Below are 27,364 nucleotides of genomic sequence, written 5' to 3'. Positions count from 1 at the left end.
GCCATAATCTTGCCAGCTGAAGGTTGTGTCTGAATTTTTTTAGGTGAGGGAGAACCCTTGTAGTTCCATTGCATTGATTCTTGCTTAGTCTCAGAATCCCAGTAATAAACCCATGTTTCATCACACTTATAAAGCTCTAAATTCTCGCAACACTACTCTGAATTGCTTCTGCACAGGGGTTAGAAATCTGGCGACCTACCTTGCACTGATCATAATGATCCCCAAATGTTCATGGAGGATGGTTATAACTGTTCCCTCAGATATGTCACATTCTCCAGAGATTTGGGAAACCTTTAACCATCTGTCATTCAGCACAAGAGTTTCCACAGCTTGGCACATTTCTGGAGTGTTCGCTGTTACAGGCCTTCCTGGATATGGATCATCTTTTATGGACTTTCTTATCAAAGAAGAAAATGGGCCTTTGGCTCATTTCCTTCTTTGGTAAGAAACTTGATGACTGGACAATGCTTCAATATCAGCAAATCCATATTTGGTAGAGGTGTCTTCCTTCTTTCTGTTACAGCAGCACACACCTAAAACATAGTGGGATCAAAATTAGTATTATTCAAGTTGAGATATGTAAGAACATGATAAATCACGAATCATTGAAATATGGGAAGTATCTTAGGTAGATAATTTATTGAATGCCCCTCGTATTTTGTTCTACTCATTGCAGTAATTACTACATTTCCATCTCCATCTGTTGATTTTCATATTTTTTATTTGTGAAGAGTATAAATTTCAACTTTGGCCACAGATGCATAAATCTCTAAATGAACTCTGACTAGAGGTTTTATGGTATGAATTTAATTATACAGCCTCTGATAAGTATAACAGTTATAAATTTAGCCAGGTATATCAGTTCCTATGTTTTGAAGTTAAGAATGCTCATGTATTTTATTTCAGAGTGGAGTGGGTAGAAATTATTGAACCAAGAACTCGTGAACCCATGTATGCCAACCTTTCCACAGGAGAGTGTGTTTGGGATCCACCCTCTGGCTTTAAAGTGTAAGTTCTGAAAGCTGTATAGCAGTATAATAATATCTTTTATCCTATTATGAAAGTATTCCAGAATATTGCAAAAAATTTAATTTAATGTGATTTTAATATATATATACACTCACTGGCCAAAAAAAGAAGAGACCTTCATTATCTAGTAGGGCTAACATTTTACCAAATTACAATGTGCATATGGCAACACTAGGTGTCCGAGAGAGTCTAGCTCCAGATCTAGCCATTCTTCCATCAGCACGTTCGTTGCTGCCATATTGGTTGAGGATAGCAAAGCTCAACTGCTCTTTCCAGCCATCCCAGACGTCTTGGTTGGATTTAGATCTGGAGAATTAGGTGACTGGGGTAGATGTTGGAAATTTTGTGACTGTTCCTATAACATTTGGATACAATTTTTGCATGGTGGATAGTTGTCTTGAAAGCATCCATCCCATTGCAGGTAAAAATGAAGCATTGCAGGGTGAAGTTGGTCTGATATGACAAAGGTATACAGTCGGACCTCTCTTTAATGAAGTTTGATATAGCAAAATTTTCTATGTAGCGAACTTTATTGAATTCCCCTTGAAATTACATTGAAAACAGTTTCCTTGTAACAAAGAAAACTTCCATATAACAAACTAATTTTGAGAGACCGGAGTACCCATTGTCCACACCTCTGGCATTTAGGCAATAGAGCTGATGCTGTAGAAAGTAAGAATTAAGAACTAAAAGGGATTAAGAATTAATCCTTTTAAATTTTAAGTCCACAGCCATTGGCAAAGATTAAGGCATATTCCTGATGCAGACATTGGCTCTGGTCAACCTGTTTTCTCTGTAAAATAAATAAATAAATTACTTTAAAATTTGGTATTCCTACCAGTAGTGTGTTAACCATTCTGAACAACTATGTTTTGATTTTCAAAGTTTGAGGAAATGAGACGAAGCAGTTTTTAAGTGGATGAAGTTGATTTGAGACCAGAAGGTGCCGATATCAGGGCTATTAATAAAAGAAAAAGCTATGAAGCTTTTACTTTTATTAATGCCAAGCAGTTCTGGTTGGCTGGACATATTTAAAGAGCATCATGGCTTATTTCTGATGAAAGTGGAGTTGCAATCAAAGAAGACTACCTATTGGAGAAAAAGAGTTTTGAAAAAAAAAATTAGCATTAGTAGAGGCACGCAATGCAAGAAAGCAAGCTTATGCAGTATGAGCCAAAAAAAAAAAAAAAAAAAAGCTCGTTCCAAATACCTGTCCATCTCAGCCTTAAATTTATTTAGGCTATCAGCTTTCACAACAAAAGATGGAAGTCTGTTCCACCAATCAACTACCCGCTGGCTAAAGGCAAACTTCCACACATCTATCCTACAACTGTTTCCTCAATTTGAATTTATGCCCTCTCAGATGATTATTCTTGAGCAAGAGGAAGAATCCCATCAGCATTGAGCATGCTCAAACCATTCAAGGCTTTATACACCTCAATCAGATCACCTTGCAGGTGCCTAGTCTCCTAGTCTCTCAAATTCTAATTCTTCTAATTAGAATTTGAATTGTTTTTAATTCAAATTTGAATTAAAATTTTGAATTAGAATTGTTTCCAATTCTTCAGTTTCATTTTCTGCTTACACCAAAGCTTGCAACAATTGTAAAGCAGTTATTAATCAGTCCAAACTAGAGTTTGAACAGGCTAAGAGTAGAATACTTGCTTCTTGCCCTAATGGTAGCCGAGCATTCTGGTCTCTTGCCGAAGCTATTGGCCGCAACTTTTGCCCATCTCTGCTCCCACCTCTGTCCAAACCAGATGGTTCTGTTGTCACTTCAGCCAAGGATAAAGCTGACCTGCTAGCATCCCATTTTTCTTCCAGCTCATGTATTAATGATCTTGGTAAAACACCTCCACCATTCCCAATACGGTCCATTCAATGTCTCCTGTGGTCTTCCATCAAAAGGATATCAGAAGGATTTTAATGTATCTTGATGCTAAGAAAGCTCCAGGTCCTGATGGTATTTCTCCACTTGTTCTCAAAACCTGTGCTCCTGAACTTACTCCTATTCTTTGCCGCCTTTTTTCACTTTCTTATTCCAAAGGTGTTTTTCCTTCTGCTTGGAAATTTGCTCATATCCAGTCAGTTCCTAAAAAGGGTGACAAATCCCTCCCATCCAATTATCGTCCCATTGCAATTACTTCTACTCTTTCTAAAGTAATGGAGAAATCAATTAACCGCCAACTCTTAAACTACCTAGAAACCTTCCGTCTGATCAACGATCGCCAGTATGGATTCCGTCAGTGTCGATCCACTGGTGATATTCTGGCTTATGTTACCCATTTATGGACTAATTCAATGGAAAGGTTCGGTGAAACACAAGTAGTTGCTCTTGACATCTCAAAGGCTTTTGATCGTGTTTGGCATAAAGGTCTTCTAAACAAGCTTCCATCTTATGGTTTTCCAACTGTTTTTTGTAATTGGTTATCCAGTTTTCTCTCTGATCGCTCACTGAGGGTGATGGTAGATAGCTCTCTGTCTTCTAACTTCTCCACTAATGTCGGTGTCCCCCAAGGTTCAGTTCTTTCCCCCACTCTTTTCCTCTTGTATATCAATGACCTTCTTCCATTGACTGGAAATCCTATCCATAGTTTTGCCGATGATAGCACATTGCATTCAACTTTCCATTTTGAGAAACCTTGTCCTGCTCAATCAGCTTCAACTTCTCGAAAATCTGCTACCAATTCCTTAAATGCCGACCTTCACGTAATTCTCCAGTGGGGCAAAGACAACTTAGTTGATTTCAACCCTTCTAAAACTCAGTCTTGTCTTATATCTCGCAAAAAGGATTCTTCTGCTCCTATGCTATCTTTAATGACACTCCAATTTCTAGGCAAAATGATATATCTCTTTTGGGGATTACCTGACTTCTAATCTCTCTTGGCACAAGCACATTACAAATATTGCTTCCTCTGCATCTAAAAACACTTGGTTTTCTCTTTCGCTCTCGGGTTACTTTTCTTCCAAACAGCTGCTCACTCTGTATAAATCGCAAATCCGCCCTGCCATGGAATATTGTTCCCACATCTGGGGTGGTGCCCCCAAAACCTCTCTCAGGCTTCTTGATTCCATTCAGAAGAGGGCAGTTAGGTTAATTAATGATTCATCTCTAACATAGTCTCTCCACTCGCTTTCTCATAGACGCACGGTTTCTGCTGCATGCCTTTTCTACAGATACTTCCATGGGCACTGTTCTTCTGAATTGGCTTCTATAATTCCCGCTCTCTCTCTTTAAAAACAGTCCGAACACGTGCCGCCACCAGCCAACATCCATTTACTGTCCAACTTCAAACCCACAGAACCAACTTTTCATCTTCCTCATTTATTCATTCAACTGCAATTTTCTGGACCAACCTTTCTTCGTATGTATTTCCTGAAAATTACAGTCTACAGAAGTTCAAGTCCAATGTCAACAAATATCTTCTTTCGTCTTCTCAACCTCCAACCCAAGCACGGTACTAAGTACTATAGGTTCTAATACCTCTCGTGTTTGGGGTTCACATAAAAAAAAAAAAAAAAAAAACACTGTAATCTGCAAAACTTAAGCCTTTCTTCATAAGAGCAACCCTTTGCTCCATTCACTAATCTTGTTGCCCTTCTCTGTACTCGTTCCAACAGCTCTACATCCTTCTTTAAATGAGGCCTCCAGACCTGTATACAGTACTCAAGGTGTGTCCTGACCATCGCCTTATACAAGGGGATAATCACCTCCTTATCCCTGCTAGAAAAATTCCTGTATATCATTGACAAGACACCACAAGCTATATCTTTAAACAGGCCTATGGGGCTGGGAAATTCCATACTGCAATAATTAAAGACAAACACCAGCCAAGGAATTAAAAATTAAAAATTTACTATAAAAATAAAATATACAGAAATAAAATATAATGAAAACACTATCGGAAGACTAAAATATTACAATAAATTACGATAAAATAAACTACGATAAAAACGTTAAAAATATAGTTAAAAATACCGAAGCAATAAAATTATCTAAAATAAACTGGATTAAAAGCGATAAAACCTGAAGCTTTCGGAGACTGCTGTCTCCTTCTTCACCAGTATACTATTACTGCAATGACACATCCTTAAGAAGCAGGCCCATGGCACTCATGCATGTGGTCCATCCGACACATGGTCGGCATTCCCCACGCGGGTATCGGAAACGGAAGTGGCTTGGGAGTGTGTCAGACAGAACTGGTCATCTCGTCTGAGGACAACCACCTATAGTTAAAAATACCGAAGCAATAAAATTATCTAAAATAAACTGGATTAAAAGCGATAAAACCTGAAGCTTTCGGAGACTGCTGTCTCCTTCTTCAACAGTATACTATTACTGCAATGACACATCCTTAAGAAGCAGGCCCATGGCATTCATGCACGTGGTCCATCCGACACATGGTAGGCATTCCCCACGCGGGTATCGGAAACGGAAGTGGCTTGGGAGCGTGTCAAACAGAACCGGTCATCCCGTCTGAGGACAACCGCCTCAAACAGGGGGTGTAAACGTGTCCCTCTGTCCCTGTTAATAATATTACGACTGGATGAACCGACTCGCAAGCTCTCGAGCCACTTGCGTTCCCAAAATCCATGGGCACGGTCCGTAATGACCGCGTCTTCAGGAGAGACCCGATGCTACTTCTCCCAGAAATGCTCTGCCACAGCAGACCTCGCATAATTATCAGTCTTAATAGCAGTCATGTTCTCCCCGAGATGGTCTTTTAAACGTCGCCCTGTCTCCCCCAGACGGTCTTTTAAACGTCGCCCCCGTCTCCCCCACATAACACTCCTCACAATCTGGGCACTTAATCCCATAGACCACACTACTAGTATAGTCCCGGGCTAAGGGATCTTTAACTTGAGACACCACCATGTGCAATTTCCATCCCGGAAGCTGCACACAGCGGGTCTGACACTCCCGCAGTGCCCATACAATGTGTTCTGAAAGGCCCGGATAGTAAGGAATGTATGCGGTAGCCACAGGGACAGGCGACTCCCTACGATTAGACTCTATCCTATAAATATATTTGTCCAAGACCCTCTGGGGGTACCCACACCTCCTGAGGTCTGCCGTGACTCTGCAAATTTCCATTTCCTTATCCTCGGGGTACTACAGTGGGTCCCCACCCTATTCAACAACGGCCATTATGGACCGTGCCCATGGATTTTGGGAAGGCAAGTGGCTCAAGAGCTTGCGAGTCGGTTCATCCAGTCGTAATACTATTACAGGGACAGGGGGACTCGTTTACACCCACTGTTTGAGGCAGTTGTCCTCAGACGGGATGACTGGTTCTGTTTGACCCGCTCCCAAGCCACTTCCGTTTACGATACCCGCTTGGGGAATGCCGACCATGTGTCTGATGGACCACGTGCATGAGTGCCATGGGCCTGCTTCTTTAAGATGTGTCAATGCAGTAATAGTATACTGTTGAAGAAGGAGACAGCAGTCTCCGAAAGCTTCAGGTTTTATCGCTTTTAATCCAGTTTATTTTAGATAATTTTATTGCTTCGGTATTAACGTTTTTATCGTAGTTTATTTTATCGTAATTTATTGTAATATTTTAGTCTTCCGATAGTGTTTTCATTATATATTATTTCTGTATATTTTATTTTTATATTAAATTGTTAATTTTTAATTCCTTGGCTGGTGTTTGTCTTTAATTATTGCACCACGAGCTACTCTTGCAGACCGTCTGCACTGATCAGAAAACTTCATATCTGTATCTATATCGACATTGCTACATCGACAAGACCACGAGCTACTCTTGCGGACTGTCTGCACTGCTCAGAAAACTTCATATCTGCTTGCACAATTATCCCCAGGTTCTTTTCATTCTCTACCACTGTCAGTGTAGTGCCACAGAGTTGATATGTTACTCTGGGGTTATTGCTTCCCATATTTAGTACTTTACATTTGTCAATGTTAAACTTCATTTGCCACCTCTCAGTGCATCTGCTCAACTTTCCTAGATCCTGTTGCAGCAGAATACTGTCATTAGTGTCATTAACAACTCTGCCAACCTTTGTTGGCAGAGTTGTTAATGACACTAATGACAGTCGGCAAACTTGGACATTAAGCCTGATATACCTTCGTCAATATCATTTATAAATACAGAAAACAACAATGGACCCAACACTAAACCCTGAGGGACTTCACTAATAGCATTAGTCCCCGCAGAGCAGTGTCCATTGATTACCACTCTGTCTTCTCCCACTCAACCATCCCTTTATCCATAGCAGCAATTTGCCTCCAGTGTTGCACTGCTCCAATTTGTGCAGCAGTCTTCCATGTGAAACTGTATCAAAAGCCTTTCTAAGATCCAAATATATGATATGAAAGTTATTTCCTGCATCCATTTGCTTTTTGACCACATCTAGTATCCAGTCAAATTGGTCAGACAAGACTTTCCCTTAACATACCCATGCTGTGTCCAAGCTATAACTGAAGTCTTGTCTAGATGATCCTGCAATGCTTCTTTAGCATTAGCATTAGTAGAGGCATTTGATGCAAGAAAGCAAGCTTATGCAGCATCAGCCAAAAAAAAAAAAAAAAAAAAAAAACCCACTTCCACTTCACCCCTCTGTTTGTTCAAAATACCTGTCCAGCTGAGCCTTAAACTTATTTAGGCTATCAACCTCCACCACAAGGGATGGCAGTCTGTTCCACCAACCAACCACCCGCTGGCTAAAGGCAAATTTCCGCACGTCTATCCTACATCTGTCTTTCCTCAATTTGAATTTATGCCCTCTCAGGTGATTTTTCTGAGCTAGAGGAAGAATCCCATCAGCATTGAGCATGCTTAAACCATTCAAGGCTTTGTACACCTCTATCAGATCACCTCGCTGGTGCCTAGTCTCCAGACACTGTAATTTGCAAAACTTAAGCCTTTCTTCGTAAGAGCACCCCTTTGTTCCATTCACTAATCTTGTTGCCCTTCTCTGTACTCGTTCCAGCAGCTCTACATCCTTCTTGAAATGAGGCCTCCAGACCTGTATACAGTACTCTAGGTGTGGCCTGACCATTGCCTTATACAATGGAATAATCACCTCCTTATCCCTGCTGGAAAAATTCCTGTATATCATTGACAATACTCCATGAGCTACTCTTGCAGCCCGTCTGCACTGCTCAGAGAACTTCATATCTGCCTGCACAACCACCCCCAAGTCCCTTTCATTCTCCACCACTGTCAGTGCAGCACCACAGAGTTGATACGTTTCTCTGGGGTTGCTGTTTCCCATGTGTAGTACTTTACATTTGTCAATGTTAAACTTCATTTGCCACCTCTCAGCCCATCTGCTCAACCTTTCCAGATCCTGTTGCAGCAGCATAGTGTCAGTAGTGTCCTTGACAACCCTGCCAACCTTTGTATCATCTGCAAACTTGGACATTTTAAGCTTGATATACCATCATCAATATCATTTATAAATACAGAAAACAATAATGGACCCAACACTGAGCCCTGAGGGACTCCACTAATAACATTAGTCCACGATGAGCAGTGTCCATTGATTACCACTCTCTGTCTTCTCCCCCTCAACCACCCCTTTATCCATAACAGCAATTTGCCTCCAATGTCACACTGCTCCAATTTGTGTAGCAGTCTTCCATGTGCAACAGTATCAAAAGCCTTTCTAAGATCCAAGTATATAATATCAAAGTTATTCCCTGCATCCAGTTCTTTTGTGACTGCATCATAGTATCCAATCAAGTTGGTCAGGCAAGACTTCCCCTTAACAAAACCATGCTGTGTCTGAGCTATAACTGAAGTCTTGTCTAAATGATCCTGCAGTGCTTCTTTAACCAGTGCCTCCATTAATTTTCCTGGAACAGATTTCCTGGATATAATTACTTAATTCTATAATTACTTATGTCAGCCTTTGATCCTCCTTTGTGAATTGGGGTCACATTTGCACATTTCCAGTCTATGGGTACCTCCCCTGAGTCCAAGCAAGCTCTCATAATTATGGCTAAGGGTTTGCTTACTTCCTTTGCTGCCTCCTTTAATATAACTGGATAGATCCCATCCACCCCGGGTGCCTTTCTTGTGTTTATCTTCAACAGTTTCTCCTCCACTTTACTCCCAGTTATTTCAAGATTCTGTAGCTGACTGCTAGAGTTGAATACACCTCTGGCATTCCCCTTGCTGAATAACTCCTCATGTGTGAATGTCGATGCAAAATATTCATTTAGTTTGTTAGCTACCTGAGCAGGATCATCAACAGTTGACCCATCGATATCAAGTGGACCAATCTGATTCATCCCCTTCCTTCTAGAGTTTACATAAGTAAAGAACTCTTTGCTGTTTTTCTTTGCATCCCTTGCCAAGGATTTCTCGTAATCTGCCTTCGCCTGCCTAACCTCCTTTGTAACTTGGTTGCATATCAACTTGTATCTATCATAGGCTTCTGTGTCATGTGTTAATTTGTAAGTATCCCATGCATTTTTCTTCTCTGCCATATGCCTCATTAGTTCATCTGACATCCATTTTGGCCTAAACCTTGAACAATATTTCTTAGTCGGTATGTAAAGCCTAGTAGCTTCCAAGATAAGTTCTTTGAATGCTTCCCATTTTGAGTTTGCTGTTGGTAACATCATCAGTTGATCCCACTGTATAGAATTTAAATACTGTCTCAGTCCATCGTAGTCGCCTTTACGGAAGCAATAACCCTTCCCTTTACCCCTAATGGTAGTTACCTCTTTCAGTAACTCCCACTTCAGCACACTGTGATCACTGCCACCTAGTGGTTCATTTATCTGCAGATTCTTAATGCATGAAGAATCACTGCTGATAATCAAATCAAGAGTATTACTCTCTCTAGTTGCCTCCCGAACATGCTGATGTAGAAAACAATCATCCAATAAATCCACAAAAGCCCTGCTAGTGTGTGAGTAACCAGCCCCCAAATTCCAGTCAATATCTGGGAAATTAAAATCTCCCATTATAAGACTCTCGCCGACCGGGCTAGCCGAGTGGGTAAAGTACCTGCCCGGCAACCCAAAGGTCGCGGGTTCGATTCCCGCCTTGGGCTTGGATCAAAGTACTGCAAAAACCTTGGGAGGTGCAATATGGCCACAGAAGCCGATGCGCCAACAACTACCAAATCAAAAAAAAAAAAAAAAAAAATAAGACTCTCTGATTTACTGGCCCACTCTATTTCCCTGTACAGTTCCTTATTATACTCATCAGAGTCATTAGGCCTATAGCACACTCCTACTCTCAATTTTGATCTCCCAATGCTTATGTCACACCAAACTGACTCAACACTGCACTGTCCAGCGATGTCGACCGGCTTCACTTCCTTGGTTTTTATGTGTTTCTTAACTAATAGCATAACCCCTCCCCCCTTCCTATCCTGTCTATCCTTTCTGTAGACGTTGTATTCCCCAAATTGCAGTTCTGCATCCCTTATATCTGTGTGACACCACGTCTCTGATATCCCAACAATATCTGCCTTTGATGTTTTGAGCAATACCTCAAATTCATCAAATTTATTTACTAAACTCCTAGCATTGGTGTACACGCAAGTATACCTGCACCTGTTTCTATTCTTAGCTACCCTAACACAACCCATGTGTTTATTTGTACCGCAATGACTCCCAGCAGTCTCTGAAATATCCTGAATCTTGTTTTTCAGGCTTCTGCTCATTCCAATAGAAGCAGTGCAAGAATCTCTTTCACCTCTTCCAGTGGCTACTGTTAATCTATTCGTCTTTGTATCCCCCCAAGCTAGCAGTTTTCCGACCCACCTAACACTGCCTCGAAAGCATCAGCAAATATTCTTGCACCCTTTCTATTTAAGTGTATCCCATCCCTGTAGAAGCAATCTCTCCTGTTAACAAGTACAGTCCAGGCTGAAAAAAATTCTACCCCTTGAGCCTTGCACAATCTTTCCAGGGCCGAATTGATCGACAAGGCTCTCATCATATACTCCCTCTTATCGTGTCTGGGCAGAATTGCAGACACTTTCAAATTCAACTCTAATTCTCGGCTTTTGTTCAACAGTGACCAGTGTTTCCTTTGATTATTTGTGTCATCCTTTGATCCTCCTTTGTGAATTGAGGTCACATTTGGACAACTCCAGTCCATGGGTACTCCCCTGAGTCCAAGGAACTCTCATAATTATGGCTAAAGATTTGCTTACTTCCTTTGCTGCCTCCTTTATGGAGGACTTCGAGCTCAAAGGCATATTCAGCATTGATGAAACATCTATTTTGTGAATGTTTTCTGAACAAGACACTGACATTTAAAGGGATAAATGTTTAGGTGCTAAAAATAGTAAGGGGAGAATTACACTCCTGGTTGCAAATATGGTGTAGTGAAAAACTGAATCGTTTGGTAATAGGCAAAAGTAAACAACCCTGATGTTTAAAAGGAGTAAAGTCATCAAAGTTGGACTACAACAAAAAAGCTTGGATGACAAGTGGAATTTTTGAACAGTGGATTTTAAATTTCGATAGAAAGATGATGAAAGAAAACAGAAAAATCACGTTGATTATCGACAACTGCCCTGTCCATCTTCACTCAGTAATTTTGAAACTTATAAGTGTGAAGCTTGTTTTCTTCCCTCCGAATTCCTCGTCTAAATTGCAGCCAATGAGCCAAGGATTTGAAAATGCACTACCAAAGGTGCATACTGAAAAAAATTCTACTGAGAATAGAAACCAAGCAACCGAACAAGGCACTGACTTTTAAACAAGAATATAGATTTGCAGATGTGCATATCAGAGTTGGCGAAATTGTGAAGTAAATGTGTGACAGAAACAACAATTAAGAATTGTTTTGCAAAAGCAGGTTTTGCCAAAATGCTAATTAAGAGCAATGAGAGGGATGAACTACTACAAGACATTGAGCAATCTTAGGAAGAGTTCCAAGACACTGACTTTTAAACAAGAATATAGATTTGCAGATGCATATCAGAGGTGGCGAAATTGTGGAGTAAAGGTGTGACAGAAACAACAATTAAGAATTGTTTTGCAAAAGCAGGTTTTGCCAAAATGCTAATTAAGAGCAATGAGAGGGATGAACTACTACAAGACATTGAGCAATCTTAGGAAGAGTTCCAAGCGAGGTTTGATCAGTGGAGAAATTGTTCTTGACGAATTTTTAGGAGTTGATAATGATGTCATAGTAGCCGAATATCTGAGTGACTCCAACATTTTGAAGAGTATTCAAAGAAATAGTGACAATATCGACAATGAGTTGGATGAAAATGAGGGCAATATTAAACCTTCCAAACAAGAAATGTTGGTAGCATTTGAAACTTTGCATCGAAGCCTTCAGTGGGAAGAAAATTTAACAGAAAATATATTTGAGTGTTTAAACAAATGCAAACATTTTTATGTTTGCATTTGTTTAAACACACAAATATTTTACGACATAATTCTTAAAAGTATACTAATACATTGTGTGCATTATGTAAGTAGTCATTTCTTAATATGTATGTATTAATAAATTAATTACTTTAAAATGTTAGAAAATTTATTCCTTCCCATTTATTTTGAATCTTTTACTATATTTCTGAATTTACAATATTTTTCATTGTTGAAAAGGTCATATTTCTTTATAACAAAATTTCCATATAACGAATTTTTTCAAGGGAATGATCTATTTTGTTATATAGTGGTATGAATGGACCCAGTCCATATCAACAGAACATACCCCATACTGCAATACCACCTCTCCAGCTGCTTAAGTAGTGGACATGAGACAGTCTGGGTCCATGGCTTTGTGAGGATCATGCTACATTTTCATCCTATCATTGGTGAAAAAAGTATAAATCAAAACTCGTCAGACCATGTGACATTTCTTGGCAGCAGCACTCCGGTTGAATTTTTCAACTTATTTTACAGAAAGAAGTGACTTTCGTATAGGCCAGCAGTTCCAAAATTTTTTTGTTGTGGAAACCTATATGCTGTTTCAAAAATTACAGAACACTAACTATATATATATATATATAAGATAATACGTCTTGATTGGCTGGATCGCAGGAACCCAAGGCCACACTATAATATACAGGCCGAGCTGCTGGTACAGTGACGTCACAGTCAGTAGACGATGGGCCGCCTACAATAATTTTTAATGTATTTACACACATTTCCTCAGCTGCCTTGTCAAATTTTTCTCCATTACCTCTCAATTGATTAAAATTGATCTTACTTATTTTGCAGTACATATTTCAGATTCCATAACGAAATGTATTTCATGCATTTAAATAATGAATAACATAATTTTTTTGGGTTTTTTTTTTTTTTTCAGTAACTTTTTACATAATTTAAATTCTTTCATTTTTTTAAAATACCTACCCATTTTTATGAAACAAGAAAGATATAAAAGGCACCTTATCTCACGGAACCCCTGAATTTTATTACGGAACCCTGTGGTTCTGCAGAACACACTTTGGGAACCACTGGTATTGGCAGACTACTACCACTCCCACCACTTGACTTGGAAATGAGGTTTTTTTTTTTTTTTTTTTATCTAAATTGAATTTTTCAATCATTTGGGGCACACCAGACCTTCTATACTGATGCCACAATTCTCTTTAAATTCCTACAGGCTTGTTATTGGACTATCAACTTTCTGCCTTTAATTTTAATTTCAGAGCTGTATTCTCCTTTTGGCTCCTACCTGTTGATTGCTTTCAACACACCGGTGATTTCCTTTGTTTTCTTAATTGTGGTTCCTGCTAAACACACTTCAATGATAACACCTTTCTGACGATCGGAATGGTCCCCTGTTTGCTTCATGACCAAATGAACTAAGAAGCCTCAGGAAAGTGTATAGTATTTATCTGATACCAAGGAACCTGTGAGAATTTACATTTCTATATTGCACATTTAAATATCTGTTGATGCCAATTGAAAATGATTTCCAAGTTTTTGACCAGTGAGTAATACATACTGTATTTGAAATGATTAATGTTATCAAGTGTAAAATTATGCATTGCTTCTATGTGTACTGTGTCGACCGGTATGTTTTCACTTTACTGTTTTCTTCTTCCACCCCATTCCTATTATTAAATGCTGTGTTGTTGCATACTGCTTTTATTTTAGGCTATGGTTAACACATACCAGACTACAGAATGAAGGTGAGAAAAGGCAGAAATAGAGGTCACAGAAGAACAATGTTTTCACTTTACTGTTTTCTCCTTCCACCCTATTCTTATTATTAAATGCCGTATTGTTGCATACTGCTTTTATTTTAGGCTATGGTTAACACATACCAGACTACAGAAAGAAGGTGAGAAAAGGCAGAAATAGAGGTCACAGAAGGACAGATCAGTAATAGGGCACATATTTCTAGATTGTGCATATATTATTTTGTGCATACATAATTAAAGTTTTTTTTCATACAGAAAGTAGCAAAATTAAAAAGAAATAAATAAAGGACTAATAACATAATAATATCTAAAGAAGTAATGTAGTGCAAATGCATTTTTATTTAATGCACATTTATCTAGTTACAATGGCAAAATTAATTTTTCCTCAAAAAGTACATACTTTTTGGAAGTGCAACTCCCCACTAACTGTAGTTCATGCTGAACCAACACTGATCTTGCACTCTGTGAAAATTTCTTTATTAGTAAGGAGATGGTTTCATTTGAATTTTCCACCTCAGCTGTGAATGCTAGTGTCAAAACACAATATGCTTGCTGCCCTGGCCTCAACATTTTCAGTTTTGCTCTTAAACTTATTTACCCACTTGTACACTTTTCATCACCTCATGAGTACTTCACCACACCAAGCCAACATTCTGCTATAAATCTCAGAACATTTTATTCCTTCTACATTAAAATATTGTATTATAGATTTCGTGTATGTCTTCACTGATGTCAATTTTCAAGATTGACTTGTTTCAGATAATGCCAGCACATGTTGACAACAGGCCCCGAGCAATAACATGACACAAGATTATCATAATATGAATTTTTTGTTGGTGTTGTGGTTTCATTTGAATGATATTCGTATATAATTAGGAAATAACATTACGTGTGATTTTCCATGAAATTTTTCTCTAAATACTCATTATTATATCACGTGAGTTTTTAAATGTTAATTTATATAGTAAGTGTACTATACAATTGGCTAATTTTTCAAGAACCTTGCTTGAACCCATCTTCAGACCATACTTGGCTATATACTAAAGGAAAAAAAATTGTTAAATTAATTATTAATTATCCTTTACTACAAACATCCAATTATCAATAATTTTGAAATTTTTATAGAAATAAAGGTAAAGTAAGAAGCTTACCTGTTGATTCCTGCTTGTTGAGTGACTGAGGCTTCTTCAGTCAAGGGAGCTGTTAACAGGTCATTTTATACATATGTTGTATCTGGATCTCATTGCCAGTTATTCTAGATCCAAATGCTTCTTGTAGTTCAAATGTGCCTTATGGTAGAGTTTTTAGAATGGTTAGCTAAGCCCGTCTCCTCCCAAACCTAGGTGGTAGATGACTCATCAACCAGTGAATACCATCACTTTGTTTATTGGAGGCTTGAAGTGGTGGAACCCATGTTTAGTCTCTAGAGCTAAGTTCCGGTCAACCCTTCCCCATCTCTTCCATCATGCAGTATGATTGATGACTTTTGAGGTTATGATGAACATCGTGGCGAGATCCATTATTCCTTACGTTTTGAGGATACAGCTCTAAAATGGTGTTCGCAGGCCGGCCGCTAGTTAGTACTCCAGATTGAACCTATTGGTAACTCTCTAGGAGGCTTCCGGATCAGCTAATGTATAATTTTGCAACCTGTAACTCTGCCAGATAGTGACTGGAGGGAGTCTGAGTAGTGTGTGTGTGTGTGTGTGTGTGTGCGTGCGTGCGTGCACGTGCGGGGGGCATTGTCGAGGCCACGTTATTTCAAGTATCTGGGTATATTCTTACCATGTGTACGTCATATCCAAAAATTTCATTACTTCATACAGCATGTCCCACCCACTTTTTCTTACTATTGAATACACCATGAATTGTCAAACTAATAGAGCAAGCTTATCTGCAAAAAGATCTAAATGTCCCAAACACTTCCTAATTCATTTCACAAATATATGTGGTCTCAATTCTAAACTCAATGATGTCCATTTCCACTTGCAGTCTGCCAAACCCCATGTACCTTTTTCTGACAGAATCTCAGTTATCGGTTGATTCAACTACTGCTCATCTCAGATGCCCAAATTATTCGATTTGGGCATCTGAGATGAGCAAATTATTCGATATGATTCCTTTCGCCTCAAAGGTGGTACTTGTGTATATGTCTGTTCTGATATTCCCTGTCAGAGACTTGGTAATTTTGAATCTCCTCTCTTTGATCTTCTCTGGCTTAAAATCTCTCTACCTCATTGTGTCAAATTCATATGTTGTCTCTACCGTTCTCCCAACTCTACTAATCACTTGGAGCTCTTTGACTTCCTCTCTTTTCAACTTGACTCTCTCCAGTCCAACTTTCCTAACAGTGAGGTAATTTTCATTGGTGATTTTAATGTTCACAACTCCAGCTGGCTTCCGTTTTCTAGTCACACCGACCCAGCTGGTCGAGATGCTGCGTCTTTTGCAATTACTAATGACCTTGCACAGATTGTTCATTTACCTACAAGAATACCGGACAATCCTAATCATACAGCCAACACGCTTGATCTTTTTCTCACAAACAACCGTTCTAAGTACACGGTCCAAGTGAGAGGTCCTTTAGGCACTTCAGATCACAACTTGGTGATTGTCCCTTCTCCAATGGAGCCTTTATCTCCTGGCTGTTCCCAACCTCATGTTGTTTGGCATTACAAGAATACAAAATGGGATGACCTACGAGATTTCTTTTCTTCTTTTTCTTGGTCGGATTACTGTTTCGAAACTTCTGATGTCAACTTTTGCTCAGATCGTGTCAGTCAAATTATTCTTGCAGTAATGGAATCCTTTATCCCACACTCCTCTTTAAAATCTCGTCCTTTATCTAAACCTTGGTTTTTCAATAAATGTGCTAAGGCTGTTCAAGAGAAGAATGTTGCATATCATAATTGGCTTGTTTCTAATTCTTCAGTTTCATTTTCTGCCTACACCAAAGCTTGCAACAATTGTAAAACAGTTATTGATCAGTCCAAACTAGAGTTTGAAGAGGCTAAGAGTAGAAAACTTGCTTCTTGCCCTAATGGTAGCTGAGCATTCTGGTCTCTTGCCAGAGCTATTGGCTGCAAGTTTTGCCTATCTCTTCTCCCACCTCTGTCCAAACCGGATGGTTCTATTGTCACTTCAGCCAAGGATAAAGTTGACCTGCTAGCATTCCATTTTAATTTCAACTCCTGTACTAATGATCTTGGTAAAACACCTCCCTCCATTCCCAACACGCTCCATTTAATGCCTCCTGTGGTCTTCCGTCGAAAGGATGTCAGAAGGATTTTGACAAATCTTGATGTTAAGAAAGCTTCAGATCCCACTGTTATTCTTCACTTGTTCTCAAAATCTGTGCTCCTGAACTTACTCCTATTCTTTGCCGCCTTTTTTCACTTTCTTATTCCAAAGGTGTTTTTCCTTCTGCTTGGAAATTTGCTCATATCCAGCAGTTCCTAAAAAGGGTGACAAATCCCTCCCATCCAATTATCGTCCCATTACAATTACTTCTTCTTTTTCCAAAGTAATGGAGAAATCCATATCTTAAACTACCTATAAACCTTCCATCTGATCAATGATCGCCAGTATGGATTCCGTCAGTGTCGATCTGCTGGTGATATTCTTGCTTATGTTACCCATTTATGGACTGATTTAATGGAAAGGTTCGGTGAAACACAAGTAGTTGCTCTTGATATCTCAAAGGCTTTCAATCGTGTTTGGCATAAAGGTCTTCTAAACAAACTTTCATCTTATGGTTTGTCATCTGCTTTTTGTAATTGGTTATCCAGTTTTCTCTCTGATCGCTCACTGAGGGTGATGGTAGATGGCTCTCTGTCTTCCAACTTCTTCACTAATGCCGGTGTTCCCCAAGGTTCAGTTCTTTCCCCCAATCTTTTCCTCTTGTATATTAATGACCTTCTTCCATTGACTGGAAATCCTATCCATAGTTTTGCCGATGGTAGGACATTGCATTCCACTTTCCATTTTGAGAAACCTTGCCCTGCTCAATCAGCTTCAACTTCTCAAAAATCTGCTGCCAATTCCATAAATTCGGATCTTCAGGTAATTTTCTGGGGCAAAGACAACTTAGTTGATTTCAATCCTTCTAAAACTCAGTCTTGTCTTATATCTCGCAAAAAGAATTCTTCTGCTGCTATGCTTATCTTGGTGACACTCCAATTTCTTGGCAAAATGATATATCTCTTTTGGGGATTACCCTGACTTCTAATCTCTCTTGACATGAGCACATTACAAATATTGCTTCCTCTGCATCTAAAAAATTTGGTTTTCTCTTTTACTCTCGGCATTACGTTTCTTCCAAACAGCTGTTCACTCTGTACAAATCTCAAATCCGCCCTACTATGGAATATTGTTCCCTCATCTGGGGTGTGCCCCCAAAACTTCTCTCAGGCTTCTTGATTCCATTTAGAAGAGGGCAGTTAGGTTAATTAATGATTCATCTCTAACACAGTCTCTCCATTCGCTGTCTCAAGAGGAATGCACTGTTTCTGCTGCATTCCTCTTCTACAGATATTTCCATGGGCACTGTTCTTCTGAATTGGCTTCTATAATTCCTGCTCTCTCTTTCAAAACAGTCCGAACACATGCAACCACCAGCCAACATCCATTTACTGTCCAACTTCAAACTCACAGAACCAACTTTTCATCTTCCTCGTTTATTCATTCAACTGCAGTTTTCTGACACAGCCTTCCTTCGTACGTATTTCCTGAAAATTACAGTCTACAGAAGTTCAAGTCCAATATCAACAAATTTCTTCTTTCATCTTCTCAACCTCCAACCCAAGCATGGTACTAAGTACTATAGGTTCTAATACCTCTTGTGTTTGGGGTTTACATAAAAAAAAAAAAAAAAAAAAAAAAATACTACTTAGGTTTTGGTTATGCCGGCTGTAGTGGTGGGGAGTCGTTACGGTTGGATATCTTCTTGTCTTAGACGGGAACAGGTATCCTGTGTGTTTTCAGACACTCAGTCGATAGCACTGATGGATACAATATCTTTCTATTACAGAAGATTTAGGAGAAGTCTGGTTGGTCTGCCTCCCTAAAATCCACTCATGCACACCTTCTTGATGGTAAGCCCTGTTACGTCACTTACGTGGCAACGAACGTGTAAAGCGAGAGGATCAGAGTGGAAGCAGAGGGTGCTAAGAATCTCTGGGTACGACTAGGCTGCCATGCACGGAAACTGAACTTGGCCTGTTACAACATAAGAGCACTCATCGGTGAAGACAGGATATTAGAGCTGGAAAAGGAATTAGAAAATGTGAATTGGAATATCGTCGGTTTGGCTGAAACAAGAAGAAGAAATGAATCATAAGTTTATCAAGTGGAAATCTGCTGTACACCAATGGAAACAGTGAAAGGAGTGAAGGGGGAGTTGGGTTTCTGGTCCATAAAGACTTAAAAAACAACATTTTGGAATTTAAAAGTTGATCGCCATGGGTGTCAAGACTAATACTCAGGATTTCTAAGAGGTACAAACTAAAGGTTATAATGATTTATGCACGAACTTCGAGCCATGATGATGAAGAGGTTGAAGAAATGTACACCGAAATTGAGAGTCTTCTAGATGAGCAGAAAACCCACTACACTATTATTATGGGCGACTTCAATGCTAAGGTTGGAAAAAGATAAAACAGCGCAGATAGGGGATCTATAGGAAATTTTGGAATTGGTGAAAGAAATGAAAGAGGGGAAAGACTTGTGGAATTTGAAGAATCTCAAGGATTGTCAGTAATGAACACTTTTTTCAAGAAAAGGGTGAATAGAAAGTGGACATGGAAGAGTCCAAATGGATTAACTTAATGAAATTAACTAAATGAACTAATGAAATCGACTTCATTCTCACTAACAGAAGATATATTGTGAATGATGTTACCGTCCTGAATAAGGTAAATGTTGGAAATGATCACAGAATGGTAAGATGTACACTTGATGTAGGAAAGGAAAAAACTGATTCGAGTAAATAATACAAAGGTCTTTGAGATAACAGAAGAGGAGAAAAAAAGCAGTATGTACTGGAACTTAAGAACAAGTTTGAACTTCTGTAGACTGCTCAGGACCAAGATATCGACGAGGAATATTACAACTTTCTGAAAGTGATAAAGCCCAAGAAACCTATAGGGAAATAGAAATCCAAAGAAGAAAAAATTATTCAAGAAACACTTGTTATGATGAACCGAAGGCAAAAAATGAAGAGCAGGATAAACACTGACAAGGAGAAAATTGAGTATACTGAGTTATGCAAAGCCATTAGAAAGAGACTCAGAGAGGATATAAGAAGATTTAACACAAGAAAAGTAGAACAAGCATTAAGGGAAAAGAAAGGATTTAAATCAGCAGCCATGAGCAGTAATACAGAAAGACAAATGATACTGAAACTGAAGAATATCGATGGTGTACTTATAAACAGCAGAGAAGCATAATTCAAATAGCAGAAGACTACTATAGAGAATTATACAAGGAGTAAGGGAATGATGCCGCAGTGGGGAAGATGGATTGCAAATTAGCAGCACATACGGCATACCCGATATTCTTCCTGATGAGGTAGAACATGCTTTGAAGAAAATGAAGAATGAGAAAGCCCCTGGGGAAGATGAAGTTACTGTAGAGTTGTTAAAATTGGGAGGAAGAGACATAACACAAAAACTGGCAAGGCTCTTCACAAAGTGCATTAGAAAAGTTGTGACGCCTAAGCAGTGGAATAATGCAATTGTAGTTTTGCTGCATAAGAAAGGAGATAAATCAAAAATTGGAAATTATAGACCAATTAGCTTGTTATCCCACATATACAAGTTGTTCACAAGGGTCATTACTAACAGATTAGAAAGAATACTTAATGAGAATCAACCGAAAGAGCAAGCTAGCTTTAGGACAGGATTCTCAACTATGGATCACTTTCACGTAATATCACAGCTAATGGAGAAAGCAAATGAATATAAAACACTATTATGCGTGGCATTTGTGGATTATGAAAAGGTATTTGATTCCATACAGGACATAAGGCAATGTTTCGGGCACTGGAAAGCCAAGGCGTAGATACTCCACATATTATGATTTTGAAGAAAATATATGAGAATGCTACCTCCTTTATTAGACTAGACAAAGACAGTAGGAAATTTAAAATTGAGAAAGGAGTTCGACAAGGAGACACAATATCTCCGAAGCTGTTTACTGCTGCCCTTGAGGAAGCTTTCAGAAGATTAGACTACTCGCAGAAAAGAAGTCAATGTGAACGGAGAGTACCTAAACCATTTACGATTTGCAGATGACATTGTGGTCATAAGCCACGATCCCAAAGAATTAGAGGAAAATCTTAATCAGTTATGCACAGTTAGTAAGGATTTTGGACTAAAAATGAATATGGCTAAAACAAAAGTAATGATGAACAAGTATGCCGCAGAAAGGGAAATAATGAATGAAGGAGCAGTAATTGAAAAGGTGGAGTCATCTGGGACAAGTTATTAGCTGTAATAATTATAAATGGCTGGAAGTCAAGAGAAGAATAAATTTTGGATGGATAGCATTCAGGAAATATAGTCACATACTGAAGAGCAATATCCCAGTTTATCTGAAATGTAAAATAAAGAACCAATGTATACACCATGACTTATGGAAGTGAAATTTGGGCACTCACCAAAAGAATGGAAGAGAAGCTGAGAACTACACAGCGAAGAATGGAACGAACTATATTGGGAATCAGACTGTTAGATAAAAAGAGAAACATGGATTAGGTAGCAAACTCAAGTAAAGGACATTCTTATCAAAACTAAAAAACTGAAATGGTCTAGGACACATAGCTCGGAGACATGATGACAGATGGACTAAGAAAATAACAGAATGGTACCCAAGAGGAGCTAGAAGAAAACGTGGAAGACAAAGGCGGAGATGGATAGATGAAATTCATAAGTTTGTGGGTAGTAAATGGATGTCCAGTGTTCAAAACAGAAGGAACTGGAAAGTTGCTGGAGAGGCCTTCATCTTGCAGTGGATTGAAAATGGCTGATGATGATGATGATCATCATCATCTTCTTCTTGTTTGGAGCTTTCCTGTTTGTTTTTGAGGTGTCCTGCTGTCTCTTTAAGGATGTTGAAATATTTTTGATCAAATTCTATACCTTGTTTTCTATTTTTAGAGTTGGCCCCAAACATTTTTTAAAAAAAATAATTCTTTAAATTTTCTTCTGTTGTACTATTGATCGGTTGAAAGGTTGGGTTGTTAAATTGCCAGATATCTGTCTTCCATGCATTCAGTGTTGATTGTTAAATTAATTAATTAAAATTGTAGCAATTTGTTTTTCTGTCCTTTAGTTACAGCCAAGTATGGGCTAATGATGAGTTCCAGCAAGGTTTCCAAAATGTTACCTAATTGTATAGTACATTTCGTCAAAAAGGCTAAATAAACTAAGTTTTAAAAGCTGATGTGGTGTAATAGTGGTTATTTAAAGAGAAAAGATCTATGTATAACATATCCAACTAGCCCCATTTGACTGTCCAATTGCAAATTAGTGGTAATTGTTAATGTACCTGGTTGAATCTTTTTAAACTGTTATAGCAAACAACTTGCCTAAAGACTTTTTTTCTTGAAGAGCAAAAAGCAGGGAATTAATTCAATATGTCTTTTGCTAAAGACAAGCTACGAATTGCTCTTTCCTGATCTAAAAAGATTGTGCAAGGTTCATGGGGTAGAACTTTTCTCATTATGGTCTCTGCATGTTAACAGGAGATTGTTTCTTGAAGGATGGGATACACTTAAATCAAAAGGGTGCAAGAACATTTGCTGATGCTACCAACGCAGTGTTAGGTCAGTCAGAAAACTGCTTGTTTATGTGGGGGATTCACAGACTAATAGATTAATGGTAGCCACAGACAGAGGTGAAAGTGATTCTTGCACTGCTTCTATTGGAACGAGCAGCAACCTGCAAAGTGAGGTACTGGGGATTTCAAGGGCTGCTGGGAGTTATCATGGAACAAGTAAATACATGGGTTGTGTTAAAGTTACTAAGAGTAAGAATAGGTGTATGTACATAAATGCTAGGAGTATAGTAAATAAATTTGATGAATTTGAAGTGCTGGGCAAGATATCAAAAGCGGATATTGTTGGGATATCAGAGACGGGGTGCCACACGGATATAAGCAATGCAGAATGGGAATTTGGTGAGTACAATGTCTACAGAAAAGATAGACAGGACAGGAAGGGAGGAGCGGTTATGCTGTTAGCTAAGAAACACAAAATCTAAGGAAGTGCATCCAATTGACATTGGTGGACAATGCAGCATCGATAAGTTTGGTGTGACATAAGAAATGAGAAAAATGAGAGTAGGTGTGTATTATAGGCCTAATCAATCTGATGAGTATAATAAGCAATTGTGCGGAGAAATAGAATGGGTCAGTAAATCAGATTGTGTTATAATAGAGGATTTTAAATTTTCAGATATTGACTGGAACTTGTGGGTTGGTCAATCACACATTAGCAAGACTTTTATGGATTTATTGGATGACATGTTTTCTTCAGCAACATGTCAGAGAGGCAACCAGAGGGAATAATACTCTTGATCTGATTATTAGCAGTGATTCTTTATGTGTTAAGAATCTGCAGATAAAGGAACCAATAGGTGGCTGTGATCACAGTGTACTGATGTGGGATTTACCTAAATTTGTTACTACCATCAGGGTAGTTACTAACTGATATTACTAACAATGAATTCTAAATGGGAGGCTTTCAGGGAATTAAACTTGGAGGGTACTAGGCTTTTCATACCAACTAAGAAATACTGTTCAAGGTTTATGGGTGCCTCTGTAGCTAGGTGGGCAGGAGCAGCAGTGCGTAGCACACGCTTCTTGATTAGACTGGGGTTCGAGCCTGTGACCACCAAATAGGGAGGATGTGGAAAGCTCAGGGAATGACCACCGCATATCCCCAGAAAACCAAATAACAAATATCAAGGTTTAAGCCTAAATGGATATGAGATGAATTAATATGGCTCGTGGCAGAAAAGAAAAATGCATGGAATTCATATAAATTATCTAGCAAAACAGAAGCCTGTAACATATATAAGCTAGTCTGTAATCAAGTCACAAAGGAGATTAGGCAAGCAAAGGCAGATTACGAGAAATTTTTGGCAAAGCATGCAAAGAAAAACAGCAAAGACTTCTTTACTTATGTAAACTCTAGGAGGAAAGGGATGAATCAGATTGGTCCACCTAAAATAGATGGTTTGACTATTGATGATCATGCTGAGGTGGCTGATAAACTGAATGAGTATTTTGCATCTACATTCATACATGAGGAGTTATTCAATAAGGGGAGGGGAATGCCAGAAGTTTATCGAACTCTAGCAGGGAGCTAAGTGATTTTGTATTAACTGAGAACAAAGTGTAGGAGAAATTGTTGAAGTTAAACATAAGGAAAGCACCTGGGGATGGATGGGATCTATCCAGTTGTATTAAAGGAGGCAGCAAAGGAAGTAAGTAAAGCCTTAGCCATAATTATGAAAGCTTCCTTGGACTTTGTGGAGGTCCCCATGGACTGGAGATGTGCAAACGCGTCCTCAATTCACAAAGGGGTTTCAGAGGGTGACACGAGTAATTACAGACCTGTTAGTATGACTTCTGTTTCAGGGAAAATAATGGAGTCACTGGTTAAGGAAGCGATGCAGGATCATCTAGACAAGACTGCAGTTATAGTTCAGACACAGCATGGGTTTGTTGGCTCCGAGTGCCAGGCGAGTGATCTAGCAATTTACAAAGTGAATTTGAAAGCGTTTTTCTGAAGCGAAGTTGTTAAAGAGATTTCCAAAGGCTTTACTTTCAAAGATATTTATTTTCTGGCTCTTTTTAAATAAAGAAGGAAGCCTCCTATAAGAAAGGAAAAACACCTTTCTTTTGTATATATATAACTATTTTTCTAACACACTAACCACTAACTTCTTATTGCTTAGTCACTGGTCGCACTGCTCCTGCCTCCACGTGGCAGGGCCGGTAACCGGGGGGATATATCAGCCCTCGGGCCTAAAAGGAGCAGAAGTGGAAACCAATGAATTTCCTCGTGTAGCGCCCAAGAGTGCTCAATATAAAAACCATGAAACCGACTATGACTTCTCTATCTCGAAGAGAATGAAAAAAGATGCAGGCAGACAGGAATCGCCAGCCTTCCTGATTATCCATTCTCTGTTGGCACAGCCTGTTAGCAATATCTCCCCTTTCATCGTACAACGATGCCTGGAACATGCAGCAGCATCACCAAAAATGGTGAAACGTCTCCAATCCGGGGACTTGCTAATAGGGACTTCTCTCCCAAGTCACTCTGAACAACTATTAAAACTCACTACTTTAAGCAGAATTCCAATACAAGTCATTCCACATAACACCCTGAATTTGTCCAAGGGAGTGATCACTGAGTGGGATCTACTGAACGTTTCTGAAGAAGAAACAGTACAGGAACTAAAGGAACAAAATGTAACTCAAGCAAAACAAATTATGATATGAAAAGATATGGTACCTTAGTCCCAACATGTAACATTATTCTAACCTTCATTACACCGAATCTACCAGCTTCAGTCAAAACAGGTTACGTAAATTGCCTTGTACGACCCTTTATCCCAAATCCTCTAAGATGCTAAAAATGCCAGAAATTTGGTCACTCCCAGAGAGTATGCCGTGGCATTTCAACATGTCCAAACTGTGGCTCTACAACTCATACCCAGTCAAATTGCAAGGCACAAACTCTGCAGTGTCCTAATTGCAGTGGCAACCATCCAGCATACTCTAAAGAATGTGATCTCTGGAAAATAGGCAAAAAAAATGCAAGACTGAAAATAAAGTCTCATATCAAGAAGCTAGGAAACAAATTAAACTAATCATGCCAAAAAGCTCTTATGCCTCAGCTCTCTACTCTCACCAATCAGTAGCATGTCAGACGGAAGTTTCACTCTCTCTCCAGATAAATCGATACCGACTGGGCTCGATCAGTTCTATCGACCCAGCTTACATCTAAGCCAAAGACAGTTGATCAAAGTAACAATACACCTCTCACAGTTCCAACCCAAAACATAACCCACAGTAAAGTAGCAGAAAAACTGCAAAAATCAGATCCTATTGAGGTTAATCAATCCCTGTCAATAAGGATGGATACTGATGATATGATCACCCAAGATCTCCTCGAATTACATGCAGATGGTGAAATGGAAGATAAAAATGATTCAACACGCCTAAACTTCCCCAGAAAAGAAAAATCTAAACTAGATCGTCACAAACAACCCACTTATAAAAAGCAGCCAGATTCATCTCCCTCTTACAAATCCAAATAATGGAACGTATCATCTAATGGAACTGTAGAGGCCTTCGCAGTAACATCGATGATATCCATGAATTAATTCACTGCAATGTGCTAGCAGGAAACTAATTTGACACCTCAAATCTCAATTACAATCAAAAATTACACTATGTTCAGACAAGACAGAGCTGGCATTAACAGTGCCCATGGAGGAGTAGCAATACTCGTGGGTTCTAGCATCCCCTCCAGACACATCCCTTTAAAAACCGCCTTAGAAGCTGTTGACACTTGTGTTGTAAATGGTATTACTCTGACACTGGTTTCAATCTATCTGTCGCCAAATCATGAATATACTATTCAAGAAATCGAAGATCTTGTTTTCCAGTTACTATCTCCATTTTGTTTACTAGGAGATTTTAATGTGCACCATCCACTATGGGGTTCCCCTATCTCAAACAGATGAGGGAAGCTTATTGAAATGTTGATCGGCAGGCAGAATTTAACTTTACTAAATACTGGCACTCCTACATATATCCATCTCCCAACAGGTTCAACATCTGCAATAGACCTTTCCATTTGTTTTCCAATCCTCTTTCCAAGTATGGATTGGGTATCTCTGAGTGAGCCTTATAGCAGCGAACATTTTCCAATAATCTGCAAAATTCAAACATCCTGTTCCTTCCCAACAGAAAATCCAATTAAATGGAAATTTTCAAGGGCTGACTGGACAAAATACAGAATGCACATATCATTTGACAACTATTTCATTCAGTCCTATTCCATCGACAGTGTCACTGAACACATCACAAATCAAATTCTGACAGCCACATCCGTTGCCATTCCTCAATATCAAGTAAGAAATAGACGAAAAAAAAATTACTAGTGGAATGAAGACTGTAGCCATGCAAAAAAAGAGAAAAACAAAACGTGGAACCT

The 27,364-nt window shown here is 38.9% G+C and overlaps 1 protein-coding gene across 3 annotated transcripts in view; it reads left to right on the top strand.

The window, feature by feature from the left end:
* LOC150078508 (rho GTPase-activating protein 39-like) overlaps positions 1 to 27,364 on the top strand; it is a 789,750-nt gene that overhangs the window by 61,246 nt on the left and 701,140 nt on the right. For all 3 annotated transcript variants that reach the window (XM_090385235.1, XM_090385234.1, XM_090385233.1), the window contains exon 2: positions 907 to 1,008. In XM_090385235.1, the coding sequence (XP_090241361.1) occupies positions 907 to 1,008 (102 nt within the window). The remainder of the gene's footprint in view (positions 1 to 906; positions 1,009 to 27,364) is intronic.

The sequence above is a fragment of the Mastigoproctus giganteus genome, chromosome 11 (assembly GCF_048544385.1).
Source record: "Mastigoproctus giganteus isolate SK-2022 chromosome 11, ASM4854438v1, whole genome shotgun sequence".
Lineage (NCBI taxonomy): Eukaryota > Metazoa > Arthropoda > Arachnida > Uropygi > Thelyphonidae > Mastigoproctus > Mastigoproctus giganteus.
Note: the sequence above shows the minus strand (reverse complement) of the source record. Positions and strands in the feature narration are given on the sequence as shown.